Source organism: Haliotis cracherodii, unplaced genomic scaffold (genome assembly GCF_022045235.1).
Source record: "Haliotis cracherodii isolate W230 unplaced genomic scaffold, xgHalCrac1.p SCAF_15, whole genome shotgun sequence".
Lineage (NCBI taxonomy): Eukaryota > Metazoa > Mollusca > Gastropoda > Lepetellida > Haliotidae > Haliotis > Haliotis cracherodii.
Genome location: NW_027266270.1, coordinates 31,738,935 through 31,759,609, shown reverse-complemented (window position 1 = coordinate 31,759,609; position 20,675 = coordinate 31,738,935). Strand labels below are relative to the sequence as shown.

Sequence of the window (20,675 nt, the reverse complement as noted above, 5' to 3'; positions counted from 1 at the left end):
TTACAAATAAAAAAACATATTTTCTATTTACCATTGTAAAACAAAGAAACAATTTTCCCTGGAATATGTGAACTATTTAAAAATATCTCAGTGTAATGTCAGCACATCCTGCTAAAGACCCTGGGTCACTGGGTGCAATTAATGTGTGAAGCCCATTCTTGGTGTATAGTCTCCTGCTCACCGCCTTCCCATGTTATCAGGGGGCACGGGGGGCCCAGTCGTCTAAGGCGTCACAATTTGCTGTGCAGAGTTGTGTCCCTTGGGCATGCCAGAAACCTATGATTGTGGGTTCGAATCCCGGTTCGCCCCGATTATGTTTCTAGATTTGTCAGCACCATACCCGTGCTCGTGGGTTTCACCAAAGTGGTTGACATCTGAGACCTGGTCACTTCGGGTTTTCCTCCCACATTAAGCTGACATGCCGTGATATAACTGTAATTCTGTTAAAAGCGGCGTTAAACCCAACTCAATCACTCACTCATTTCCGTATTTAATGCAATGCAAAAATGTAATGTTAAAAAACTCTAAAATTCGGAATATGTGTACTTTAAAAATAACATATTTTGTGCAAACATTTTTTTTTTAAATTGTCTGCGGATAGCACTTAATTTGGAATCCATGCAAAGTGCCTAATATCACAACCTTGCGCCCCCCTCTTCCTTAAATACATCATTAGCCATTTTGGGAGGTGTTTGTTGGAATCTAATTTTGATTTTGTAAACAAACCTGAACATGTATTTGTTGAGTTTAGGCAGAAACCTGTGTACTCCTTCAAGTTTGAATAATAAACACAAAATCTACTCAGAATGATTAATTGGACCCGATTTTTCCTCCCAAGATCATATTATATTTTGTCACAATGACATTTGTAGCAACTCCTCAAACAAGAATGCTTTCCAGCAGCAGGAGACAGCGTACATCGTACTGGTTGAGCCCCTTGTAGGTTCAGTGTTAATGTATGGAAGATTTATCTCTCAATCTGCTGCAACACTGTATCTTGTAGAACAAACTGGAAGATGCTCAAATGTTTTTAGCCCTGTTGTAAGTAAGATATGATGGCATTTTCAGGATAATTGTCAGTTGTGAGCTGTGTGGTTGGGAAGAGAGTGGGGCTTCTGTAGTTGTCTGTAGTTTTCTGTAGATGTCTGTAGATGTCTGGTGTCAGGTGTCAGGGAGTATTAAACTGGGTTTCTAGAGTATGTACCTGGGTGTCTGATGTCTGGTGTCAGGGAGTATTAAACTGGGTTTCTAGAGTATACACTTGGGTGTCTGATGTCTGGTGTCAGAGGATGTATTAAACTGGGTTTCTAGAGTATGTACCTGGGTGTCTGATGTCTGGTGTCAGGGAGTATTAAACTGGGTTTCTAGAGTATACACTTGGGTGTCTGATGTCTGGTGTCAGAGGATGTATTAAACTGGGTTTCTAGAGTATGTACCTGGGTGTCTGATGTCTGGTGTCAGGGAGTATTAAACTGGGTTTCTAGAGTATGTACCTGGGTGTCTGATGTCTGGTGTCAGGTGATGTATTAAACTGGGTTTCTAGAGTATGTACCTGGGTGTCTGATGTCTGGTGTCAGAGGATGTATTAAACTAGGTTTCTGGAGTATGTACCTGGGTGTCTGATGTCTGGTGTCAGGGAGTATTAAACTGGGTTTCTAGAGTATGTACCTGGGTGTCTGATGTCTGGTGTCAGGTGATGTATTAAACTAGGTTTCTGGAGTATGTACCTGGGTGTCTGATGTCTGGTGTCAGGGAGTATTAAACTGGGTTTCTGAAATCTGGTGTCAGGGAGTATTAAACTGGGTTTCTAGAGTATGTACCCGGGTTTCTGATGTCTGGTGTCAGGGAGTATTAAACTGGGTTTCTGAAATCTGGTGTCAGGGAGTATTAAACTGGGTTTCTAGAGTATGTACCTGGGTGTTTGATGTCTGGTGTCAGGGAGTATTAAACTGGGTTTCTAGAGTATGTACCTGGGTGTTTGATGTCTGGTGTCAGGGAGTATTAAACTGGGTTTCTAGAGTATGTACCTGGGTGTTTGATGTCTGGTGTCAGGGAGTATTAAACTGGGTTTCTAGAGTATGTACCCGGGTTTCTGATGTCTGGTGTCAGGGAGTATTAAACTGGGTTTCTGAAATCTGGTGTCAGGGAGTATTAAACTGGGTTTCTAGAGTATGTACCTGGGTGTTTGATGTCTGGTGTCAGGGAGTATTAAACTTTGTTTCTGGAGTATGTACCCGGATGTCTGATGTCTGGTGTCAGGTGATGCATTAAACTGGGTGTCTGGATCATGCACATCTGGTTCAGTTGGTTGTTTAGTTTGGATGTTTTACAGCATGGCAGATGGATCCAAATAGTCGAGGTTACTTCAGCTCCATGTGTTAACTACTGGGTCAAGTATAACCACCCAAGTGAGATTAAACCACCCATTAGAGATTGCGGTGAAAGAAATCCTCGAAACCAACAATGTCAAGACAAAACATGTCATGTAACATTTTGAGCTTTTCCCCACCCTACCCCACCCCAACCGCAACCAAGTTGTTATTCTGTTCTTTCTGCAATGAAGATGGGCACATCTTGTCAGCTAACAGTATAAATAGATCTAGGATGCAGGTTGTGTTGGGCTTTCACCTCATTAACATTTTAAACTACACAGCTGACAGTTATGTTCTTACTCACTCATGTAAACAGGAAAAGCATTGTCATTGATATATGCACTTTGTATATGGTTAACTAACCCCACAAATGAAAAAATACGAAATGAATAAATAAAAATAAATAAATATAATATATTGAAGGACAAAGGAATTTCTAGATAAATTTGATTATAAAAAAACTGTTTCTTCTATTTGTCATGCCAAGCTGATGTTTTTAAAAAAAAATAAATGTAATTTTCTTGACAAATATGCCAAGATATAGGAGAAATAAAATATAAGTAAGTGAATCGCACTGGCAAGGGTTGCTTTTTAAACAATTAAAAAATACTATGATGTGGCAGCACAATGCTCAGGACTGTTTTTCAATTGGTCCTGACAGTATTCTGTTAAGTTGGTGGCTTCCATAGACTAACATCTAGTCTCTGAAATGAATATATCTTACAGAAAAATCAGTTGTTAAATTATCTTAATAAAAATTAAATAAAAAGGAGGCCAGAGACTCTCTCTTAATTTTCTACACTTGCCAAACAATAAAGACTTGCATGGATATAAAGATTGTTGGATATATTTTTATCGGGGTCTGTGTGACAGACTATGGCTTCCTGTACATATCAGTACATCTCCTTGTAATCTATACTCCTGTATATAAGTAGAACTATCCGATTTGTTAGTGCAGGGATATGCTCAGGTGTGATGGAGTCTGCCCAACACCCTTCACTGATGGAGAGATGATAGCATCAGCTTCAGGCGATGCACTATGTGTACAGTTGCTACTGATGTGTGCTAGAGAATAGAGGTAATGAGGGACCCAGTTATCTAAGGTGCTGCAATTGGCTGTGCAGAGTTGTGTCCCTTTGGCATGCCAGGATCCTATGATCATGGGTTAAATTCCGGATGAGATTGGGATCCTTGTTTTGTAAGTAACATACCTGTCAGGGGGTTCACAAAAGACCTGCGTCTCTTTGGGCTTTCCTCCTACATTAGGCTTGGTGGGGGCACGGGTGCGTCCTATGGGCATGCCAGAAACCTATGATTGTGGGTTCGAATCCCGGTTCGCCCCAATTATGTTTCTAGGTTTGTCAGCACCATACCCGTCATCATGGGTTTCACGGAAGTGGTAAATGTCTAAGACCTGCATCACTTCGGGCTTTCCTCCCTCATTAAGCTGACACGCCGCGATATAACTGGAATACTGTTAAAAGCGGTGTTAAATCCAACTCACTCACTCACTCATTAGGCTTGTTAAGATAAAACATTTGTTTTTCATTACAGTCCTGCCCCTTACCCTAAAAGCTTTAATGGCTGGCCTAAAGAAAGAAATGGAAGACTGTGATCTTCCCTCTTTACCCATTCAAAGACCACCTCCGTGGTCTAGTGGTAGAGCGTCCGCCCGGAGAGCGGAAAGTCCGGGGTTCGTTCCCCGACCGCGTCATACCAAAAGACGTTAAATGATGGTACTTGTTGTTACCCTGTCTGGCGCTTGGCATTAAGGGGCTAAATCAAGGACTGGTCAGCTCGGAGTCAGTATACTGTGTCTGAGTGGGGTATTCATGTTAAACTGCGGCATGGTATCTCAGTGGGCTAGCACTATAAATCGGCATCAGTCAGGACTAGTACAAGCAGCCACGTGCATGCACATCGCTATATAAGTGCAATAATCTTTGACGCGACATTAAACCCCATTTCACCTCACCTCACCTCACCTCACCACCTTACCCATTCCAAACAACTGCTACAAACACGGGGAGGGGAGGAATGTCCGTCTGCACGCCCTCAGCTCCCCGTGGCAGTCCATGGCCTCCACCTGCCAGTCACATGACTCTGTCAGCTCTCACAATCTCCTTACACCACCAGGACATAGGGTCTGGACAAGCATGGCTGCTGGCCCTACACACAGATAATTGCTGAATTAATGATGCTTGTCAGAAATGTTGGCATTGATTGGAAACAGCCTTGGATGAGGATCTTAGTAATTGGGTTACTGTTATCCATGTTATATCAGTTGAAGACTTGTCATGTAGGAAAACATCGCTGTCATCCTTGATTGTATCTATAGAATTTAGGTCGCATTGGACAGGAAATAGCATCAGTAGAAAGTATGTCATATAGGACAGGAAATAGAATCAGTAGAATGTATGTCATGTACGACAGGAAATAGAATCAGTAGAATGTATGTCATGTAGGATATGTGAGATAGAATCTGAAGAATGTATGTCATGTAGGACAGGAAATAGAATCAGTAGAATGTATGTCATGTAGGATATGTGAGATAGAATCAGTAGAATGTATGTCATGTAGGATATATGAGATAGAATCAGTAGAATGTATGTCATGTAGGATATGTGAGATAGAATCAGTAGAATGTATGTCATGTAGGATATATGAGATAGAATCAGTAGAATGTATGTCATGTAGGATATGTGAGATAGAATCAGTAGAATGTATGTCATGTAGGATATGTGAGATAGAATCAGTAGAATGTATGTCATGTAGGACAGGAAATAGAATCAGTAGAATGTATGTCATGTAGGACAGGAAATAGAATCAGTAGAATGTATGTCATGTAGGACAGGAAATAGAATCAGTAGAATGTATGTCATGTAGGACAGGGAATAGAATCAGTAGAAGGTATGTCATATAGGATATATGAGATAGAATCAGTAGAATGTATGTCATGTAGGACAGGAAATAGAATCAGTAGAATGTATGTCATGTAGGATAGGAAATAGAATCAGTAGAAGGTATGTCATATAGGATATATGAGTTAGAATCAGTAGAATGTATGTCATGTAGGATATATGAGATAGAATCAATAGAATGTATGTCATGTAGGATATATGAGATAGAATCAATAGAATGTATGTCATGTAGGATACATGAGATAGAATCAGTAGAATGTACGTTATTAGGATTTATGAGATAGAATCAGTAGAATGTATGTCATGTTGGAAAACATTACTGTGACATAAAGAGTTTTGCCCCTTAGCCATGCAAGGATCTGCTGATTGTGGGTTCACTCTCCATGGATTTCAGTGGTAACGCCTGACCTGTGTCATGTCTGGCTTTCCTCCCACAATAAGCTAGCAGATCATGGTATAACTGAAATACTGTTCAACTCCACTCATGCATTCATTCAGGAATTCACTTCAACATCGGTCTTTGTTTGTTTTGGATTTTTAAAAAAACTTGCCCTACCACGCTAGAAAAACTCATGTATTTGTTTGAATTGAAATGACAAAACAGGGAGCAGACAGACTTTGATTTCTTTCTATCTAATCAGGTTTAACATTTCAGAAGCACATCCTAATTAGCCCTGTTAGCTCACTGACAACCATATTTGACAGGGATAGATGAGGTTACCATCGGAGTGCAGCATGAATTAATTTAACGATGTGTCATTTCATCTGTGTAGCTGTTCCCATAATGGTTTTCAGAGTTGCATGTATTCCATCCATATTAGGACATTTTTGGGGGATTTTCAATGCTTGGAATTGACATTTAATTAGGAGAGTTCTTTCACATCGCTGTGGAACACGTTCTGCAACTGGGTCATGGTTGGCCCAATCATCCAAGGCTCCGTGGTCCAGTGGAAGAGCGTCCGCCCGGAGAGCGGAAGGTCTGGGTTTCGATCCCTGGCTGCATCATGCCAAAAGACGTTAAAAGATGGTACTTGTTGTTACCCTGTCTGGCGCTAGGCATTAAGGAGCTAAAACAAGGACTGGTTGGTTCGGAGTCAGTATACTGTGTCTGAGTTTGATATTTATGTTAAACTGTGGCATGGTATCTCAGTGAGCTGAGCTAAATCGACATCAGTCAGGACAAGTACAAGCAGCCACACACACACACGTGCATGCACGTCGCTATATATGTACAATAATCTTGGACGCGACGTTAAACCCCATTTCACCTCACCACCTCACCTCTTTGTGCAGAGTTATGTCCCATAGTTGTGCCAGAACAGGATTTCAAATCAAAGATTGTGAGTTTCACATAAGTGGTAAGCATCTGAGACCTGCATCACTTTGGCTTTTCCTCCACCTTAACCTGGTAAATATTTAAACTCAGCTCACAAACGAACGAACATCTCGCAATATTTCATGTTAGAACGTTTCAGTGAGACACTAATGAGTCAGGATTAGACACAAATCTAGTGCTTTGAGACAAAATGAGACGCAAATATGCTTTGAAACAATCATTAGTCACGATGAGACACAAATACCATGCATTGAGACACACGAGTTATGATGAGACACAAATGAGTCACAATGAGACAAATATGCATTGAGATTCATGAGTCATGATGAGACACAAATATGCATTGAGACAAGAGTCACAATGAGACAAATAGAGTTTTCAGACACAAAAATCATGCATTGAGACACAAATGAGTCATGATGAGACACTAATGAGTCACGAGACACAAATCTAGTGCATTGAGACAAATGAGACACAAATATCATGCATTGAGACACACTTGAGTCACTATTAAACATTAATGCTGTACTACCATCAAACTCCTAGTCAGGATGTAGTAAATTAGCAATCCTATCGCAATATCCCCAACATAAACACCACCTTCAATATCGGTCAGTAATCTCAACCCCCTCGCTGCCCCCCCACCATGCTTCTCAGGCAACAAAATCCCGCTCCCTTTGAACAGCATCTCCTTCGGGGACTCTCCCTGCTTCATCTGCCGTCATTAAGCGTATCATTACCGGCAACCAGTGACCCACAACCCACACATTCCACACCTAATGTTAGACTACTTACATACATACAGGCCAGTAAGTACATTCGCACGCTCTCACCACTTCCCTCCTGGGGATAGTTTAGAATAGTTACGATTACGGATTGGATTTTATAAAATGAAATGAAAATAGATCATTTATTTTTATTTGCGTGACCATTCTATCTTTGATTAATTAGAAAAATGAAAAGATATACAATATCATACAAAATTACAGTAACTGTTAACTTTTTTAATGATAATCACTTGCATGTAAGCAAAGTTAAATGTATCCGTAAGGCTAAAACATGACAAACAAACTGAGTTCAGATCTTTTCAATAAGTGTTTTTTCTAATATTTGCTTCATCACAACATGGCTGATATATATGGCATGTTCAGATATTCCACAAGAGGCGACTAACGGGATCAGGTGGTCAGGCTTTAAACAACAAATAAACAATTTAATTGACCCAAGGATTTTCCTAGATGAAGATACAGACAGTGCAAATATATGGTTAATATATTCATCTTTGGTCACAGAACTGCACAGAGTAGCATTTTCACTTAAAGTTGACAAACATCATCCCTTTTCGCTTGTTTTAACCATGCTGATATACTTGACCACATTAGAAGTAACAAGACTGCACATGTAAGAAGGAAAACAGGCAAATATTCAGACATTTGAACATGCATGATAATTACCTTACCAATATTTCAAAGTGTTTCTGAACTTTATGATTTGACATTCTAAGAAATTGTCCTTATCCTGTATGATCCCTGGCTGCATCATACCAGAAATTGTCCTTATCCTGTTCGATCCCCGGCCACGTCAATACCAAAAATTGTCCTTATCCTGTTCGATCCCCGGCCACGTCAATACCAAAAATCGTCCTTATCCTGTACTGCTCAAAGTAAGTTAAGGACCACCTGATTCTTTCTTATTACTACTGAGTGAGTGAGTGAGTGAATGAGTATGGTTTTACGCCACTTTTGGCAATATTCCAGCAATATCATGGCGGGGAACACCAGAAATGTGCTTCACACAATGTACCCATGTAGGGAATCAAACCCGGATCTTGATGCATGATTAGCGAATGCTTTAACCTCTAGCCTACCCCACCGCCCCTTGTCATGTTACAGTTGTCAAGTACTTAACTTCTTGTGACCTTTTTAGTCCTTAATGAAAAAGGGAGAATTCAAAATAAACTAGTGTCCAAAAGAAACGATACCACCTGTTTGCAACGACATAAAAGAAAAACTAAACAATGCTGAAGTTTAGGATTGGTGTTATGCTTTTGAGAAATCCTTTCACAACATCTGTACAAAAATTTCATTTCAATAAAATCTGTACAACCAATATGACAAGCCTTTAAAGATGGGTGGGGTCGAAAAATGAACATTTCGTTAGAGCACTGATCACAGAAACAACGGGAAATGTCACACCACACGTCTCAAAGTCAAGTCAGTAGCGGGTATGTCCACCGTGAGCATCAATACATGCCAGATCACGCCTACGGACTGATGACGTCAAACGTCTGATGACGTTGGGAGTGATGCGTTGCCATTCCTCGAGGAGACATCGTTCCAAGTCCTGGACGTTGACTGGAGGCACACGGCGACGTCGGATTTGCCGATCGAGGTGGTCCCATAAGTGCGCGATGGGATTCATGTCCGGTGGCAAAACCTGTACGTTGGCGTTGGCAAGGAAGTTCTGTGTCAATCTTGCTGTGTGTGGCCTTGCATTGTCATGTTGGAAAAGGAGTCCACGAGGCTGTTGCTGAATAAAGGGCACCACAACAGGCCGTAGGATGTCATCAAGATAACGCTGTGCATTCAGGTTTCCACGAATTACGACAAGCATCGTTTTGACGTCACCACATATGCCACCCCAAACCATTAACCCTCCACCTCCAAACGGCCGGACCTGTTGGATACAGTTAGGCGCCAAACGTTCACCAAATCGTCGGTATACAAGCTGCCGTCCATCGTTTCTGAAGATAACATAACACGTGTCCAGTCCCGCTGTTGCCAACGTCAAACTCGCCTGGCCCAGATCAGTCTGTTGTTCCGGTTTTGAGGCTTCAGGAGCGGTCCGCGATAGGGATGACGTGGCCGGATACCATACTACCGTAGTCTCCTGTAGACGGTCTGTCGACTGATCCTGTGTCCCAGTGCTGTAGCCGCCGTGGACGTCGCTGTTACGGTGCGGTTCCTCAGGTGTAATACCCGGATGTAACGATCTTCACGGGGCGTGGTTACTCGTGGTCTTCCACTCCTGGGCCTGTCTGACATCTGACCTGCATCAACCTGCTGATAGTGATGCGTGCGCAGCCCAACCTTCTGGCGACGTCGACGTGTGACGCTCCTTGTTGGACCATTCCAACGGCTCTCTCTCTCTCGATGGCTGTCAAACGTGGCATATCTTGTGTTCTTTTTGTTGCTGTGATATCAACGTGTCTGATCAGCCGTTTTATACAGTTTTTATGCACATGCAGAACATGCTAGAGAGGGAAATGTCACTTTCACGAAATTTACGTTTTTTCCCGGAAGTGATCATGTGTTCCCGGTATTTTTTATCGACTATGCTGTGTTTGGGATGTGCAATACGAATTGGCATGTTTTCATACTAGACAATTCACTTAGTAAAAAACAATTTTGAAAATAAGTTGGTATCGTTTCTTTTGGACACTAGTTTATCTTGTTGACTTATGAATTATTATGAACAAAATACAAATTTCATGTTAAGCCATTTATTGCAGTAAACAGTTCATCACAATCTATTTACAGTCTTTGCAGTGTTTGACATGGCATGTCATGGCATGTCAAACAATATGTCAAACAACAATAGCACAGACTAAAGATATAGAAACCTTAAATAAATACCCATCTGCAAAGTGATGACACATTGAGTGACGTAGAAAAGTCACTCCTTTCAAAATAAACAATGAAAACATATATTGATACCACTTCAGATATGTAACATATACAGTATTATATTGTTATGAATATTTTGTAAAACATATTTACATACATGTATATATAAAAACATGAAGGCACTTTTAATATTCTGCATTTTTTTTATCAACATCAGTTCAAACATGACATTGGTAAGGCTGGGAGGGGAAACTTGGGTTGGGGGGTCCTGAGTAGGACCAGGGTAACTCTAGGACTACCCGACCCGTGGTTAGTCATGTGATATATTGTTTAATGACAATAATAATAAAATTCCATGGTTACACAAGTACAAGTTGCTAATGTTTGCATTTGTTTCTGACTATTTCTGAATTTTTATGTTGTAAAGACAAAGCTTCAGTCAACTTTAGTGTATACACGATCAGATCGTTTTATACTATATCTAAATACTTTCTGCCAGGGCTCTGGTTAAACAATTCCCAACTGAACATTTTATACCCAACTTGAGAGCAACAGCGGGTACCCGGGTAGGGTCGGGTACCCAGGTAGTAAATTTGGACTCGTTCCACCCCTAGACAGTATAATATTTACCCACAATAGAGTTCCAAGTGAACGGTACTGACTATTAGTTGTATTGGATCAAATGTTAAATACCATCCTCATTTATCCAGGGTGTTGTTTTGGCATTTATTGCTCGCCCGTGAAGAGTTCACCCGTTAAACAAATATACAGCTGTATTACACATTGTGTAATACTGAAGCGAGCATCTCAGTTCTCCAGTGCAAGTTTAGTTACAAAGTCCTAACTAGGAATCCGGTGTTCTGTCAGAAGGCCATTTTAACCATTACTATTTCATGATGGCATCACGTCTTATGGAGGGCAGTTGGCAAACAACAAACTTCTACTGAATAAATTTAGTTCCATTGAAAAGGATTTAAGATGAGAGTTGACTTAATGAATTTGTCCAACTAATTATTATTAAGAAGGAAATTAGAAATCAGCAGCACTGCAGTCAAAATGATGTTTATGTTTGTTAAGAATTTCAGTAAACTTTTGTTCTTTTACAGACATATACTGTAATATCATTAAGTATCATTAAATAATCATTAATTTTTTTATTTCAATCACAACAAAACTAGATTTCCACAAACAAGAAATATATATGTTTTATGACGACTATTATCAAGAAACTCCATAACAAAACTTACGGGATTTCATCTCCCGACTCCACTCTCGAACAGCCAATGAGAACTACACAAGGCAATGACGCCTTCATCAGTGTGTAACCATTTCTCCAGCTGTAATCGTGTTGTTTACATTCTCTATAATGATGTTTTAAGCTGGTTTAAAGTACTTCAATGTCTGCAAAGCTAAGCTGGTAGATTTCGAGACCTACTTTCAGTTGTCAAGGACAGACACTGAAGTGCATTCTCTTCAACTCGGCTTATGCCTAAGGCGCCAACATTAATAACACTGAAACATGACCAGAATAGTTTTTGAGTTGTAAGTTTCTTTAGGTAGTTAGCTTCTCATGATTAGCACATGTATTGGTGCTAATTTGTCAGTTTTTGGCAAAAACAAGTGTTTAGGATTTTTAACCCCTTTCTTAGTGTATGGTATACCAAGTGCAGTCAAACATGGTCAGGTTGAGCTTAGTACTAGTTATGATTGAAGTACCCTTGACCTTGTATTTTATATATATAGCTCACACTATTGAAGTTCTGTGCCTTGATTATTTGTATCGCCAGGAGAGCCTAAGTAGGCGCACATGTCCTACTAAATTGTGCTAAGATGCTGATATAAAACTATGATGAAATACTTCAAATGAATGTAAACCCATCCTTGTTCTATACATTTTCAATGTTCACTATATGTATACTTGTGGTACTGTTGGTCTTTTGGTCGACTAACATTTAGTCCTAGAAATAAAAATGTCTTATGTAAAAACATACTGTAAACTATGTTTATAATGAACATACTTATAACAGTATGTGTAGATATGTGTACCCTACTCACACACAGGAGTCCCAAAGAGGGACAGGTCAGCCGAAATTGCTTAGGCAGAAGGCGACCTCTTAAACACTTAATGCAACAACATCATCATTCAGTCTTGCTTGACAACGGTATAAGGATCTATACCGAAACATCGTCTTCACAGTTATTAAAGAAGTTGTTATCTATGAATTGTGTCTACTTTGTCATCCTTCAACTTCTAAGTTATGCATATCAAATAATACGTTTATTTTTGTTAATGAAGTGACATACTGATATTGCAATACAGATTGTGAAATTGATTATCTAATGACATGTTCTGTAAGTGTTCTGTGGCACAAGTAAATTAACATCTCTTTCAACTGCTTCTTCTTTTTCCTTGTGTCGTACAATACGACTCCGTGTGACAATCTGGATGAAAGAGGTCGTCTTGTACCAACTGCCCATGAGGTACTGGTAATATCCTGGTCATTTACCTGAATGAGATCAGTGTCATTAATAGAGGTTCGCTCGTCACGCTGAAGACCCGGGTTCGATTCCCGACATGGGCACAATGTGTGAAGCCCATTCCTGGTGTCCCCCGCCGTGATATTGATGGAATATTGCTAAAAGTGGTGTAAATCCATACTCACTCACTCATTAATAGAGATTATTATATGAGCATGTGTGCCATATTGATTTTATGGAACGAGTGTCAGAATTCTTGTATTTCCTGAGCGAGAGCAAGGATAATGCATGAATTCTTGCACGAGTTTTGTAAAATCAGTATGACACACATAGGAGTGTAATAATTTCTTTATTTCCATTATGTCTTAATCTTCTTGAGCTCCCCTTTAGAAAAATGCACTGATCACCACTGCTGTCCTTGAAAACCACAATTTGTCAAATGATGTTAACAATCTTCAGCTATGATGTCCTAGTGTGACGTCATTCGGATCTTACGTCACAATAAGATTCGAATGACATCAACAATACACTGGTGTGCAAGAAGTGATATTTACACATAAAATTTTATGAACATGGTTATGTCTAACTCTATACTTAATATATGTAGACATTTCCAAATTCTATTTGGAAGTTCAGGATAATTAAAACTAAGAAAAGGTAGTGCTTAACTTATTTCTTAGTGTATTTATAGGTAGATAGACAAAGTTTGTAGAGTGAACACCAGGTGGCTTGCTATCACTAGAGGCTGATGATGAAGAGATACACCCGCATATGAAGTGTTTTGAACCACTCGTTTAATAGGACTTTAGCACAGTAAGGCACAACAACATTGGGTCACAATTAACCCTTTAAGAGCTGTAGCACTGTAAGGCACAGCTTAGGGTTTAAAAGAGTTTCAAGTTAACCCTTTGTTTAATGTCGTAATTTAGGCACTGTCTTTGGTAAAGGTTAACCCTTTAACAGTCTAAGTGCCGTAAGGCACAGTCCAGGTTATTTAAGTTAACACAGTCTGAATTGAGTTAATAATTACCTTAAACACTTGCTGCACTGTAAGGCACTGTCTGGGTTATATGTTAACCCTTTAACACTTGTAGCACTGTAAGGCATTGTCTGGGTTATCAGTTATTCCTTTTACACTCTCTGCACTGAAAGGTACAGTCTGGATTATAAGTTAACCCTTCAACACTCCCTGCGCACTGTAAGGCACAGTCTGGCTCATAAGTTAACCCTTCAACACTCCCTGCACAGTGGAAGGCACAGTCTGGCTTATAAGTTAACCCTTCAACACTCCCTGCACAGTAGAAGGCACAGTCTGGGTTTATAGGTTAACCCTTTAACTCTTGCTGTGCAGTGTAAGGCACAGTATTAAGATATATGATGAGAATATGCTGTTGAAGTATGTACAGATCCCATTGTCAGTATCCTCCTTAACTGTTCCTCATAGTTGGGTCACATAACACACAGTCAGTGGACACTGGCATCTGACCAGTGGCTGGCTTGTCCAAGAAACAGGACCCATCTCTGGGGGCCATCCAGATGACCTTGACTTCAACAAAATGGTAGATGGTGTTGTGTAGTGGTTGCTAGGGGATATTAGATGGTGTCATGTAGTGGTTGCGAGGGGATATTAGATGGTGTCATGTAGTGGTTGCTAGGCGATGATGGAAGATGTCATGTAATAGTTGCTAGGGGATATTAGATGGTGTCATGTAGTGGTTGCTAGGCGATGATGGAAGATGTTGTGTCATAGTTGCTAGGGGATATTAGATGGTGTCATGTAGTGGTTGCTAGGCGATGATGGAAGATGTCGTGTCATAGTTGCTAGGGGATATTAGATCTTGTCATGTAGTGGTTGCTAGGGGATGATGGAAGATGGTGTTGTGTAATAGTTGCTAGGGGATATTAAATGGTGTCATGTAGTGGTTGCTAGGGGGTGATGGAAGATGGTGTGTCGTGTAATGGTTTCTAGGGGATGATATAAGATGGCGTCTCATTTAGCGGTTGCTAGGGGAGGATGGAAGATAGCGTCGTGTAGCGTCTTCTAGGGGATCTGCACCCCACACTCGTACCACGCAGGCGAGGGACGCAGGAAGTTGAGGTGCATCTTGCGTGGTTCCTGACCCCAGCTGTCTCGGGCAAACCCTGGAATGAAGTAATGGCTAAATAACTCATTGCTGTTCTCTTTGTCAATGAACATGGTATAGTGAAAACCGTGTAGTGAAAACTGTGTAACTCCATGAGGACATGAGATAGAGTCTGGTACAATTATACAATGTGTGTAGGATATTGATTCCGTAGTTCCTGTAATCAGCACCCGGGGTGCTTAGAAAACTGACTAAAGTGGGGCCCTTTTTAGAAGCATAAACAAGTTCAATCTGTTTTTAGTGATCAAACTTTGTTCAGACATTGATGAAACAAAACTTTTTTTTGATAATAGTTACAAGGCAAATTATATACCCATTCTGCACTGCTGTTTTCTTTTAAAAAAAATTGGTTAAATACTCAAGAAAATATTGACTTCTGTAACAGGATACTTTATAAAGTATATTTGTAGATTGGTCTGAAAGATGGTCAGGGGTACTCAATGGAGCTGGGCACTTAAAACAGCTAATACAGCGAATTATTATGTTTAATTAGGTTGTGCCAAAATGCCAAAAGTAAGAATCAAAATTCTATGTTTGTTGGTTCAAATTCAAGATTCTATACCCATATTTGTGCATTTCACCGATATGTTAAACAACTAGGATTTGCATCACTTTGGACTTTCCTCCTGCATCAAGCTGATGCTGTGTTATGACAAATAATGTTCAAGGTGACTCTGTGCACTCTCTACCACTAAGTCAGTTCGATGTGAAGTACTTTACACACTTGTCAGTCACATATGTAAGTCTAGAGATGGGGGTAAAATACTGGCTCACTCACATACACTGATCAAGGGATAGGGAGGCTCACTCACACTGATCAAGGGATAGGGAGGCTCACTCACACTGATCAAGGGATAGGGAGGCTCACTCACACTGATCAAGGGATAGGGAGGCTCACTCACACTGATCAAGGGATAGGGAGGCTCACTCACTTACACTGATCAAGGGATAGGGAGGCTCACTCACTCACACTGATCAAGGGATAGGGAGGCTCACTCACATACACTGATCAAGGGATAGGGAGGCTCACTCACATACACTGATCAAGGGATAGGGAGGCTCACTCACTCACACTGATCAAGGGATAGGGAGGCTCACTCACATACACTAATCAAGGGATAGGGAGGCTCACTCACATACACTGATCAAGGGATAGGGAGGCTCACTCACATACACTGATCAAGGGATAGGGAGGCTCACTCACATACACTGATCAAGGGATAGGGAGGCTCACTCACATACACTGATCAAGGGATAGGGAGGCTCACTCACGCACACTGATCAAGGGATAGGGAGGCTCACTCACATACACTAATCAAGGGATAGGGAGGTTCACTCACATACACTGATCAAGGGATAGGGAGGCTCACTCACATACACTGATCAAGGGATAGGGAGGCTCACTCACACACACTGATCAAGGGATAGGGAGGCTCACTCACATACACTAATCAAGGGATAGGGAGGCTCACTCACATACACTAATCAAGGGATAGGGAGGCTCACTCACATACACTAATCAAGGGATAGGGAGGCTCACTCACATACACTAATCAAGGGATAGGGAGGCTCACTCACATACACTAATCAAGGGATAGGGAGGCTCACTCACATACACTGATCAAGGGATAGAGAGGCTCACTCACATACACTGATCAAGGGATAGGGAGGCTCACTCACATACACTGATCAAGGGATAGGGAGGCTCACTCACATACAAATGTCAAAGGATGTGTGATGGGATGGGGGGCTGGGTTGCTTGGTACAAATCAGCCTTTAGGAGCAGTTCAAAAGTTTGTAATTTCTTAATTTTTCTGACCTCCTCCATGGTCAAGTGGAACAGTGTCTGCCAGGAGAGCGAAAGGTTGGGGGTTCGATCCCCAGCTGTATCATACCAACAGCATTAGGGGCGCTCAAGAGGCTAAAACAAGACTCGGAGTCAGTATACTGTGTCTGAGCGGTATTCATGTTGAACTGCCATGTGGTATCAGAGTGGGCTAGCACTATAAAATTGGCATTAGTCCAGACTAGTATAACTGTTAAGCAGACAGGTGCATCGCACGCACGCACGCACATATATGCATGCATGTCACTATATAAGTGCAATGATCTTGAAAGCGACGTTAAACCCCATTTCACCTCAGCTCAACCTAATTTTCCAATCAAAAATATAATTTCCCATGTAAATAAGTAAATAGCAGCTCTGATTCTCATGGTGTTACTGCGAAAATGTACAGCATAACTTAGGCATGTGAAACAAAATCAGTCAAGACAGTTCTAAATTTTCTTTAGTGTCTTGCTGATAAAATGTATTCAATAATTCTGATTATTTCTTTGAGAATGTCACTATTATCACATAGCGGTTAATCACATAAGTGGCTTGTGAATGTGCTAAAGTAGGGGATTATGTCTGAAAATATGTTTTATCCAAGATCAACTATACTCTAAAAAATGTCAAAACAATAGTGTAATATGGTGATGGAATTAAAACCCACAGTCACTGCATCCTGACAAACCTAAGGGATGCAACTGCAGATGATTGTGCCACCATGTGCCTTACAACAGAAAGAACAAAAAGTTGAATAAGATTTAAATGGTGTATTACCTTCTTCTGTTTTCGCTGATATGGCAGGAGGACTGAGGCGAATGATGGAGGATTCCGTGGTTCCAACAAATTCACAGTGATCCTCTCCAAAACCGCTAATGTCGCCGACATTTAAAAACTTTTCAGTCACACAATTAGCTAACATGATTTTATAGCGATTATTGGTACACAACACCACACCCGCCAGACGTCCATTTTTGTACCTTGTCTTCCGGATATATTGCTTCCCAAAACATGCTGTACGTGACGTGTCGTATTCAAAGTCATACTCCACCCACGTGTCGGTCACACTGAGCCGGAATTCAATTTCTAAACTGCCCAGTCTTGATGATGATGAGTTCAACCGGGTTTGGAGCGTCCTTTGGTCACTCTTCATGTTACTGACACTTTCCATCAATTTCCGGTTCTGGTTCTGAACTCTCTCTACACGATTTTTCAAGTTCCCATAATCCTCCTCCAGCTTTCCTGTTTTCGACTTATGCCGCCTCTCTAAGTTCTTGATATCCATTTGAAGAAGAACCGAATTATCTTCGAGGTTACGAACTGCAGTCTCCATGGAATTTGACTTGCTTTTCAGTGTATTATTAAAACGATCAAATTGCCAGTTGAACTGAGAGGTGATGTTCGAATACAGCTCTGAGGACAATTCGCGAGCCAGGTTGACCTCGAGGCCTGCAAGTTTATGCTGCATGTCTGTGTACGCCATCTTGCTCTCATTTCGGTAATGCTGCAGGGATTGTTGGAAGATACCTTGCAACCGATCAAGTGTGCGCAACTTCTTTCCATGCTCGTCGACTCTGCTCACCATATCTTGATTTTGCGAAGCCGACATAGAACTCATGTTTTTCTTAATTTCTTCCACAATTACTTGCAAACTCTGCATTTTTTCCATTTTGGCATAAAATTCTTGAACTGCCTGAGAGATGGATGATAGCTCGAGTCTGATTCCGTCAACTCTGTCCTGCATCCGTTTCATCTTTTCCTCTTGTCCTTCCTCTATTTTATCGATGTCTTTACCTTGCTGGTCAACGGCAGTCACAAGTTTCAACGATTGCTTTCTCATGAGGCTGATGACCTCCTCCATGCGAGATTGCAGAAGATTGTTGATTTCGGATCGGAGCAGCTCCTCCAGTTCGTCTGAGTACACGTTAGCGACGTACATATCATCATTTTCATGTTGAGCATCGTTTTGACTGTCAGACCCTCCGTCATTTCCTGAAATCCTTGAGGAAGCTTTATCCTTCTTGTGGATTTTCTCCCTTGATTGTTTTGTTGGGTCTGAGTTCTGGGAACTGTTTGATGATTGTGTGACATTGTCGCGATAAACAACACTGTTGCCTTTTATCGTTACGTTTTTGAGTATTTTCCCAACTGCTGAAGCCAGTGCTTCTCCCGTCTGGTTTAGTTTGTTTTGGAGGTTTTCTATTTCATGGATCATGTCATGAGTTCTGCTTGTGTTTCCGTTCATGTCTTCATCGTCTGCATATGACTGATCATTTCGAGGCCACATATCTAAAACGATTGCATTGTTCTTGATATCTTTAGTTTTTGCTGTACCCTCACACTTCCTTGTGAAGTTCTCCAAGTAGTTTTCCATTTCTGATATGACAATTGGCTTGACAAGACTTTCCAGATTTTCATTGTCATATAATTGATTTGTCTTAAAACCTTTGCCTTTGTTAAGGGCACCATTGGAATATCTCCTATCAACTGGCTCCAAGGTGTCACTTCCTTTCTTAAGAACTATTTCCAGATTTTCTAACTTCTTCGCCAACGTGTGATAGGTCGTTGGATCGAAGGTGGCCATTTTGGCCTCAAGGGCTTGAAGTCGGTCATGACAGAGTTGTCTTTCCTTCTGAAGACGACCTTGAAGTTGGCTCACCTCTCGTCTGTACATGTTTAACTTAGTTTCCATCCGATTCATTCGTTGTTTCACCTTTTCATCTAATTGGCATGAATTTTTCACTTTTTCTCTGGGAATTACAAAGCTCATGACACAGGTTTCTTCAGCGACATGCACATCTTTTTGTGGTAGAAATGTGGCAAACACTCCCATGTTGATTAATAGAATCACAACCTGAATGAATCTCTGAGCCATGTTGTTCAAGGATGTTAACTCAATGCAAGAAAGTACGGAGAAAAAACAGGTTCGTGGTTACAAATATCGTCTTGATTGAAAAAACAGGATTCAAATGAGAAACACTTCAGCTTGTTTTGGATGAGCTGTTGAAACTCTGTTTGCCCACATTGTCAAGTCAGCAAACACCAAATTACAAAAAATGATTTATGATAGAATAAAGACTGTTGATGTTGGTTTGAGATTAAATTCAAATTAAAAAACAGGTGTACTCTATAATCTTGTTGAATAAGTCCAGATATTGGCTGTCATCTGACAGTCAGTGTTGAGAGCTTCAGAGATGAATATAAATCCAGATTTGAAGAAATTCTTTAAAACATCGTATTTAGACAATCACAGAAGTAGAATGAGAAAAACACAGAATAAATCAGTGCACAATCCACAGGAATAGATCCATCATGTGTGACAAGCAGTACTCCACCACTACAGGGCCTTTGCTGTAGAAACAACTGATGTAGACTGGTCGCCAGGCTTCAGAGAACTGTGGGGGAAGTGTGGATGAGGGGTCTTATACTGGCAGGCTGCTCGGTCTGACACCCCACACCGCCTCCTGGCACTGTGTTGCTACTGTCTTGCACACTCGTGTAGTTAGCTCCTCATAAACGTTTCCTGACTCCTTGAGAGCTGCTCGGCTGTAGCGTTGAACAGTGCTGTGGCTGAAAGAATTATTATATTCTTTGTCTTAATGAGAACTTAATTAATATTGGCATCCTTTTTGGGGTGATTTTGAATGTTTTTATTCATGGGTTTAATAGGAAATAGAATTGGATATTGTGTAGAGATAAGATCTATGAGTGGTAATAAGGAGTTGGATAAAGGCTGATAGCATGGATGTTCAACTTCGGTTTTATGATTTGTAACCATGTTTTGTCTAACCACTGCTATTGTTTTGTCTATCTCTACCTGGTGATTGTTTTGTCTGTCACTACCTGGTGATTGTTTTGTCTGTTACTACATGGTGATTGTTTTGTCTGTTACTACCTGGGGATTGTTTTGTCTGTTTCTACCTGGTGATTGTTTTGTCTATTTCTACCTGGGGATTGTTTTGTCTGTCAC

General features: G+C 40.8%; 2 protein-coding genes across 2 annotated transcripts in view; one reads left to right on the top strand and one right to left on the bottom strand.

Moving 5' to 3' along the window:
- Positions 1-20,675, top strand: part of LOC139462519 (lipoxygenase homology domain-containing protein 1-like) — a 120,394-nt gene that overhangs the window by 31,348 nt on the left and 68,371 nt on the right. The window lies entirely within an intron of this gene.
- On the bottom strand, positions 10,110-20,100 carry LOC139462518 (putative leucine-rich repeat-containing protein DDB_G0290503). Its single transcript, XM_071244292.1, has 2 exons — positions 17,483-20,100; positions 10,110-14,875 (listed from the first exon to the last, which is right to left on the bottom strand). Exons 1-2 carry the CDS (start codon positions 19,578-19,580, stop codon positions 14,775-14,777), a joined length of 2,199 nt encoding a protein of 732 aa, XP_071100393.1. The 5' UTR covers positions 19,581-20,100; the 3' UTR covers positions 10,110-14,774.